Genomic DNA, 8350 nt, shown 5'->3' with positions numbered 1-8350 from the left:
TTTCAATGTTTTATTTTCCTTTCTATTCTGTGATTTTCCCCGAGGTACGCTGCAGGATAAGAAGGTAAGTATAAACCCTGTATAATTGTATTTTTTGTTTGTCTGATTAGCAAAACAAATAACAAAAATGTAACTTTTTCCATTAAATTTCATTTGACTTTGTGATTATCCGAATCGAATAATCGAACCAAGCCAATGGCCCAATTTCTGAAAAACAAAAAACACAAATAAAATAAAAATGCAAAAAAAAGAGAAAACAAATTATAAAAATTAAAATAAATATATTTCATTTTTATATATTCAAACAAAAAAATGCATAATTTTCTGAGCGTCCGTTTTGTTCACTCCTTTTTTTACGTTCTGTAACTGTATAAACTGTGTTATCTGCTTCGAAATTTGTCTGAGATGAAATGCGAGTTTTAAATGTTCTTTTCTGTTCACATGACAATTATGTACAGATTTTTGTAATAAAAAATACATTTTAACGATGTCTATTTCTACAACATTATACCGTAGTTGCTATTTGAAGTCTTAATTTCGGGTCATATGGATTTGTATGTTATGATTGTTTTAATTCAGCAGTGGTGTGTTGCCATGGAAACAAGAGTGAACTAAAGCGAGTGTCTTTCATTTGTTACGAAATGAGATTTTCGTAACACGGATTGATCATTGTTATAATAATTGCGCCGGTATTTGAAGCTAACGTATTGGTGACGGAAATCTGTGCGTTTCCACTTATAGAAATGCATACAATAATTGATTTCGCTAATTTGTTCTTGCTTATTGTACTTTTAAGTTCGTGTCACATTTTGAATGTGTTTCACGCCGTTGCATTTATTGATTGCATTAACATATACATTTTAAAAATCATTAATTATACCGTTGTATACAAAATGTTGTTGAAACGAAATTTAAAAAATAAAATTTGTTTGTAAACAAATAAAAAATGTGTGACGAAAGTGACGTTAGACAGAGATGCGAACATTTAATGTGTGGAATTATTAGATAGATCTATGATCAGAGTGCGATGAGCTCGACAAAAATGCATTTTTTCTCGTAGATTGAATTTCTTTTTCCACATTTCTTTATTCCTATGAGAACGCAAACAAAAACGAATATATTCTTAAGTATAAAAAAGCTCGATTTTATCTAATTTGTTTGATTTTCTTATTGTATGTTTTGGAAAAACAATTACCCAAATTTCGATTGATTGACATACGTATCTAGGCTCAGCTATGGCCGAGCATTTGATAAGCATTGAATTTATTAAGATACGGAGAACACAATAAATGTGATGTATGCATCTCCAACGAGAATGGCAACTGATTTTTAAAATGTTATGCTTCTTTGAAATGAATTAATTGCCATACATAAATTTAAGGTAAATGTACCCAAATAAAAGCTGCTTGATACCGATCTTAGACGATCAAATTGTAAAATTAAAAAAAATGGTCGTAAGGCTACGTGTAGAATGAGATTCTCAAGTTTGGAATCACTGGTTTCAATAAGATATAATAATTGAATTATATTGCAAACATAAAATATGTATAAAGAAAAATTTAATAGCTTTCTTCATTTGATCAAGTTCTGATTTTATGTTTCACTTTTTTTTAAAAAATCTTCAATTTTCTACATTCGTCTTCTATACATTTATATTAGCTTTTCTTTTCATTTTTTTTGGTAATAACAAAAATATTTTTCTACAATATATAAAAAAAAGAATTGCTGGCTCCAGAAAAATAGCTGCATGTGAATTCCACGATATTAAGCTGCATTAGAGGTGGTGTTTTACAAAATTGTGAGCGATTAATAAGTAAACATGAGTTTAAGTGCTTAATACAAAGTTTCTTATCGAATTTTGTCTATAAATTTTCTTATTGATATCCTGGATGAGAGCAATTTTATCGCATCATTACAGTTTTATCAACTTTTGCTTTATATTTTGAAACAGGAACATCTTATTATACTTTTATTGATAGCTGCAACGTTCAAAAACGTTTGAAATTGGTTTCTTTTATCTCGTCTATTTTTTGAAACATAAAATAATGTTTTTTGTCTTGTTTTTAATATGTTCTTAACGGTCTTGTGAATGTTTGTTGCGTTTTGATAATGAAAAGCGTTTTTTTTTTGTTTAGTTTAGACATATGTTGCAATCGCACCGCTATTTGGTCCGATGTTTCCATTACCATTTGGCAATTGTGGTTTTGATGATACGGTTTGTAGCTGATGAGAAGAGTGTGGTGTTGGTGGACTTACTGGTGGATTTAACTTTCCCGGAACATATTGACCTAAAAAGGGAAACAATGCATATTAAGGATATTGACTTAATAGGTTCTTATAGCTTCAGAAGTTGGTAATCCAAAAGGGAAGGGCGAACTTAATTTTAAGCGATAAGTAAATAACAAAAAAGATCTTCAAAAAAGAGGATTTTTCTCGAAGAAATATATTTCCAAATGTATTCTCCAAGAAAGACCTAACCCGTTGGAGACACAGCTCTGTCAGAAGCTATGGTAAAGGTTTAGTAAAATTCTTCTAAGTGAATTAATCTTACCTATAAAGGAGCCATCCTCTGCAAACTGGCCCACTTTAAGAAACAAAACAACAAATACGTATTAAATTGAGTATTTTTGAGTAGGTTTCGAGTTGAAATTAATCAATTTTGTTTATCAATATGATGTTTGCAATTGTAGATTGGATAACTGCACAAACCAAGCATTTTCAGGAGATATTTACAATATGCCTTTATAGTGTCTATAATTTGCATGGCTTTGTATGTGTGTATATCTGTGCAGCAATACTAATGCATTGAATGGAATGTGATGAATTGAAAATCGCAACAAATATTTGAAACAAATTAAATTATTAAATTGAAATTTGAAAACAATAAAATGATAATTACCTTAATTTACAATTTTCTTCAAAATCGGTTGTGCAATATATGGGGATTTCATTTGGTTTTGAAAAATGATAAAAGAGCAACCAAATAGATGTTTTACAAATAAAAAAAGATTATCGATTTATCTCTTTATCAAAATTCAAATGTTCGTCATATTCTTATTCGTCATTTTTTGTTTTGTTTACTATTGTATAAAAAAACTAAATATCGTCTACACAAGCGTTGCAAAACCCTGTGAATTTGATTCTTGACCTCGATCTCGATTGCGCCCGTATGCGTTTATAAAGGACCCATCTTCGTTTATACCTTTTATTCGAATTTTACAAAATGAAACATAAAATTTGAGATAAAAAATGGAATAGCTAAGGTGTAATAGCTGTAAATTATTATCAAGCTTTTTTTTGGCTTTTTGATGATGGTGATGATTTGATGTGTTTCAAATTACAATTTAAGAAATCGACTACAATAAAAAAAACACTTTTTTACCTGTGTCACCTTCACCATATGCTGCCATTGAATCACCATCGTCAACTTCATCTTCTGGTTTCATGAGATTTGATGCGATCGATTGACGACCAGCACTTTTATTGTCCAATCTTTGCAGAAAAAGAAGAAAACAATTCATTTTTTAGATTACAACATTTTTAATTTAAGCAAGTGCACTCTGTTAGTTTATGCTTGGCATTTTGGTTTGATTAGGTTTTGTTTATTGTATTAGTAGCCTTAAGATTCCTTTTTTAAATGGCAAAAACGAAGGTAGTTAATAGAAATACAATGCAATTTTGGGTTATTTAAGGTGGCGACACACATTATTTCTTTTTTTTTTTATCTCCTACATACTTTGAACTCTTTTCTGGAATATTTAAATGATGTGGTTTTGCTTGTTCAACAATGTTACTTGTATCGGTTGTTTGTCGTCTTCGATCGTGTCAAAAAGTTGTTTGAAAAATCAGTTTACACTTTCATATCAAGTTCTATCGAATGTATTTAATGCATGTTACTTACGGCTGTGAATATTCATGGAAACCACCTTCTTCTGGATAGTCTCGTCGACCATTGGCGAGTTCTCGATCATATACATCATATTTACCGCCACGATTCCGTTTGATTATGCAGACAATGATGAGCAGCAACAACAACAATGCAATCGCCAACAACATTCCTATCAATACAAATGCATATTGTAGTTATCGAACTTAAAAAAATGTGTCAAAAAATCTGTACCAATTAACCACCCGGCTGCGGCCATATTTTCACTTGGAACCTTATTTGGACCATCTGTGCACCAAAAAAAACAAACATTTTACGATTTTTATTTGATTCCGTTTTCGTTGAAGTAAACCTACCTTCGCCGACGGTTTGAACTTCTTGAATTGCACTTTCTGTGAAATGGTCGCCATCGACTGATGTCACAATGAATTCATATCTTCGATCTGGTTCTAGACCAGGAATAACAACGAAGTCATTGTCGATAATGTCTTTAGTTGTTTCCCATTGTGTTTCACCCTTAATGCGATACTTTGCATAGAAATGAGTGCCTGGTTATTGAAAATGAAATATGTTAATTTCAAATGAATCGATATTAAAAATGAAAATAACATTTGAATTAACATCAACATACCTGGCCGTCCGTTAACGTTTGGAAGCCAATGTACTTTAACTTTTGGATAAGGATTCTCTGATGGCAATTGTTCCCATATGAATTCTGGACGATCTGGTGGGTATGAACCTCCTGGCAGTGTTTTTTGTTCGATAAAATAGCTAAAAATAGAAATTTATGAAATCAATATTTTTCGAGAAAATTTTTTTATGAAAAATGTTTAAAAGAAACTTACTCTTCTCCTTCGCCAGCTTTCGTTGTTCCAACAATATGTATACGATACTTCGTATTTTCCTTAAGTCCGGCCAATTTGGCTTGTGTACTACGGGGATCGTCAATATGTGGTTCAAGTTCCAATTTCGATTGGATGGTAGTTCCCAATACCTCTTGATAGTAAACTTTGTATCCGGTTAATTTTCCATTTGCTTGCCATGGTTTCTTCCATCGCAATAAAAATGCAGATGAACCAAGTGGAAATGCTTCGAACGATTGAACGCTGCTTGGAACACCTTCGGGTGTTTTGAATTCAATGACGGCACTAGCCGGTCCATGGTAACGGCTATTGAATGCCAAAACTCGAGCATAATTTATAGCATCGGGACGGAATTTTATAATTAACGCTCGCGTTGAATTTCCTTTCACATTAATTTCTCGCGTGTTTTCTTCACCATCAACATCGGTCCAAGTTTGCACTTTGTATCCCTTGAAATGACCATTAATACTTTCAATCGGAACTGGATTCCAACTGAGAATTGCCGATGTACTTGACGTCACTAGAACTAGAGTAAAGTTTGTTGGTGCCTGTGTTGGACGATCTTCACCGGAAACCCCGATTGTATCAATAGGTGCCGTATTCGATTCACCCATTTTATTGACGGCCAACACTTTGATGCGATACCGCACAAATGTTGGTTGATCCAATATAACATAATTATCGCTTCGCCAATCATAAATGTCAACATATTTCCAATGATCCATTGGAATATCTCTCTTCCATGAAAGTCGATAGTGAAAATCGGGACCATTGTGCTCAATTTGTGGCATATGTGTCCATGAAATGACTAAATTTGTTGGTGTCGTACCTTCGCCCTTGACATCGTCGGGATTTTTGAAAGGCACTTCTGGTTCAGTTGTACACGATTCGCTGTGACCGCTTGGCTGTGATGGTCCAATTTTATTGAAAGCAATGACACGGAATGTATAATTAGCCCATGGGCTCATCGGAACATTGTATGTAAAATCGGTGGATGGAACTTCATCATAGAAACCGGTCCAAAAGGTGGATGGAACTTTATCGTAGGCAACGGTCCAAATATCAGGTGTAAATGACGTATTATATTGAATTGTATAATAAAGAATTGGAGCTCGATTGTCACCCATTGGTTTCCATGAAATGGTTGCTTCGCGTGCAATACAACTGATACCAGTTAATTGCGGTGCATTCGGAACATCTTGAACGATTAATGTGGCTGATGCACGTGCCTCATCAAGATCAGTGGATGCAATACATGTGTATTGGCCGGAATCAATTTCGAACGTTTTTGAAATAGTCAATGAATTATCGTTGGTCCGAACGAAACGTGGATCATTTTCAAAGTCAATTTCTTCGTCACCACTAAGCCATTTAATATTTAAATGTAACGATGGATCGGCGACTACATTACAACGGAATGTTGCCGGATTACCGGCGATCACTTCATAATCTTGTGGTTCGTCGGTAATTTTTGTGTGCTCTTTAACAATCAATGTTCCGCTTGCCTGGGTTTGGCCCAATTTATTTTGTGCATGGCAAGTGTAATCGCCAGCATCGGCAAAGGTAACGTCTTGAATGACCAAATCACCATTTGATTCATTTTGATACCGTCCACCAGTCAATAGCAAACCATTGCGAATCCATTTAACTTCTGGTGCCGGAGCGCCGAATACACGACAACGCAATCTAACTGCTCGATGATCAACGGTCGCTTCGTTTCGTGGTGGTTCGGTAATTTCTGGTGGCAATGCCAACACATTCAAATACACATCTTTGTAAACATAGCCCAATGAATTGGTTGCGTTACAACCGTAATTACCGGTATCGCTCGATTTCAAGCCATTGATGGTGATTTTATTGCTTTGAACACTTCGTCGATCGTTTCTTGCTGATTCTTGAATTGGTTTTCCGTTATAAATCCATTTGATTTCCGGTTCTGGTACACCCGATGCTTCGCAATGGAATTCAACACTCTCATCTTCGGCAGCATTCTGAATTTCGGGTTCGATCGTAAAGTACGGTACCGCATTTACTTCTAAGTTAATTGAATAACTTTGTGCATTACCAACACCGTTCGATGCTTCACACGTGTATGATCCAGCATCTTCAAATGTTGCATTACGTATAATCAATGATTTTCCATAATTTCCTTGCGTTATTCGATCATTCCAATGTATCGGCTGTCCATTCTTACTCCATATGGTCTGCGGCAGCGGCGTACCACCGTAAATACAATAGAGTTCAACCTTTTTACCACGCAGTGCCACTTCATTCGTACGCGATACATATTGCTGGGTTGGCTGATATCTATTTTGTGCTGGTGATATTCCGGTTTGAACAACATCCAAAAGTATACGATTTCCCAATTTGTATTCATTACGGAATATTGAGGTAGCTGCACAAGTATAGTAAAAATCGTCAGATGCATCGTATCGTGTAACATTTGAAAAATGTAAATTTCCTTCGGGATCCAATATAATTCGTGAATTATTTATACTTTTAAGACTGCCGTCTAGATTTTGAATCAACCAATATACGTTCGGTTTGGGCCAACCGTCTGGCGGTTGACATTGCAATTTGAATGGATCACCTTCGTTGGCAGTTACAGTTTTTGGCAGCTCATCTTTGAATGTATTGAGCTCAGCTTTGCGTACAAAGACGGAGTTTGATGTGGCAGTACCATGTTCGTTTTCGGCAAAACACTGATATTGACCCAAATCCTCATCGCGCGGTCGCGTTATGACAATTGTACCACGGCCCGGTTGCTGCGACATACGATCATCATATGTCTGCCAATTGAATGGTTTGCCATTCTTTACCCATCGGTATCTGATTAAGAGAGAAAATAGAATTAAACGAGACAATATATTGAATTAACTGGTCAGTTGAGCTGACAGTACGTTAGCCAGCTAAATGGGCGAAAACAATAGACGTTATTGTTTTAATGATGAATCACTTTTCTTGTTTTAATAGAAGTGATTGTTCATTATAACAATAACTTCTATTGTTTTAGTTCATTTAGCTAGCTAACGTACTTTCAGCTCAACTGACCAGTTAGTTCAATATATTGTCTGAATTAAACATAATGAAATTTAAATACATCAGAATAGATAAGGAAAATGAAAGAAAAAAATCTGAATGTTAGCACTTTGCATTCGTATACATAACTCAGTAGTGTGAGAGGAGAATTTTTCAGGGGGGGCTGATTTTTCAAAAACTGCACAAATGGTCGTTTTTTTTTTGCTCTTCACTTTTTTGAAGTCAATATCAGTGTTTTAGCAAATCGAAAGAATTCTCCTCAATTTTCTACATTGATGAGCTAAAAAAGGTCTTCAATTTTTGAATCAAAAGCCCTAGCAAATTCGAATAATTTTGACGAAAAAAATTTCTAGTCAAAATCATAGGGGTTTGCTGTAAATTCGACAAACTGTAGTTTCATTTGAAAATTACAATTTTGTATTGCGATTCGATTTTTGAGCACGCATGTTTTTTGTTTATGTCAGAGAATGTTCATTGTTCAATGTTCATATCCTCTTTTGTTGTCATTGTATAACCAACTTATAAAACAATAATATTTTTGGTGTTCGTTAAAACAGTTTCC

The 8350-nt window shown here is 34.3% G+C and overlaps 1 protein-coding gene across 1 annotated transcript; it reads right to left on the bottom strand.

The window, feature by feature from the left end:
• Nucleotides 1–261: 261 nt before the first annotated feature.
• Nucleotides 262–7578, bottom strand: LOC116339997 (neuroglian-like; the record flags this gene model as incomplete). The annotated part of the gene is made up of 9 exons (XM_031766110.1): nt 262–2288; nt 2552–2584; nt 3383–3492; nt 3737–3814; nt 3902–4058; nt 4121–4174; nt 4243–4434; nt 4518–4657; nt 4732–7578. Coding segments are annotated over 9 exons (3763 nt in total), but the record flags the coding sequence as incomplete, so codon positions are not given.
• Between the last annotated feature and the right edge of the window lie 772 nt (nt 7579–8350).

Source organism: Contarinia nasturtii, unplaced genomic scaffold (assembly GCF_009176525.2).
Source record: "Contarinia nasturtii isolate CC-2019 unplaced genomic scaffold, AAFC_CNas_1.1 Cnas_scaffold_601, whole genome shotgun sequence".
Taxonomy (NCBI): Eukaryota; Metazoa; Arthropoda; class Insecta; order Diptera; family Cecidomyiidae; genus Contarinia; species Contarinia nasturtii.
The sequence above is the reverse complement of the archived record's forward strand: the minus strand, read 5'-3'. Positions and strand labels throughout refer to the sequence as shown.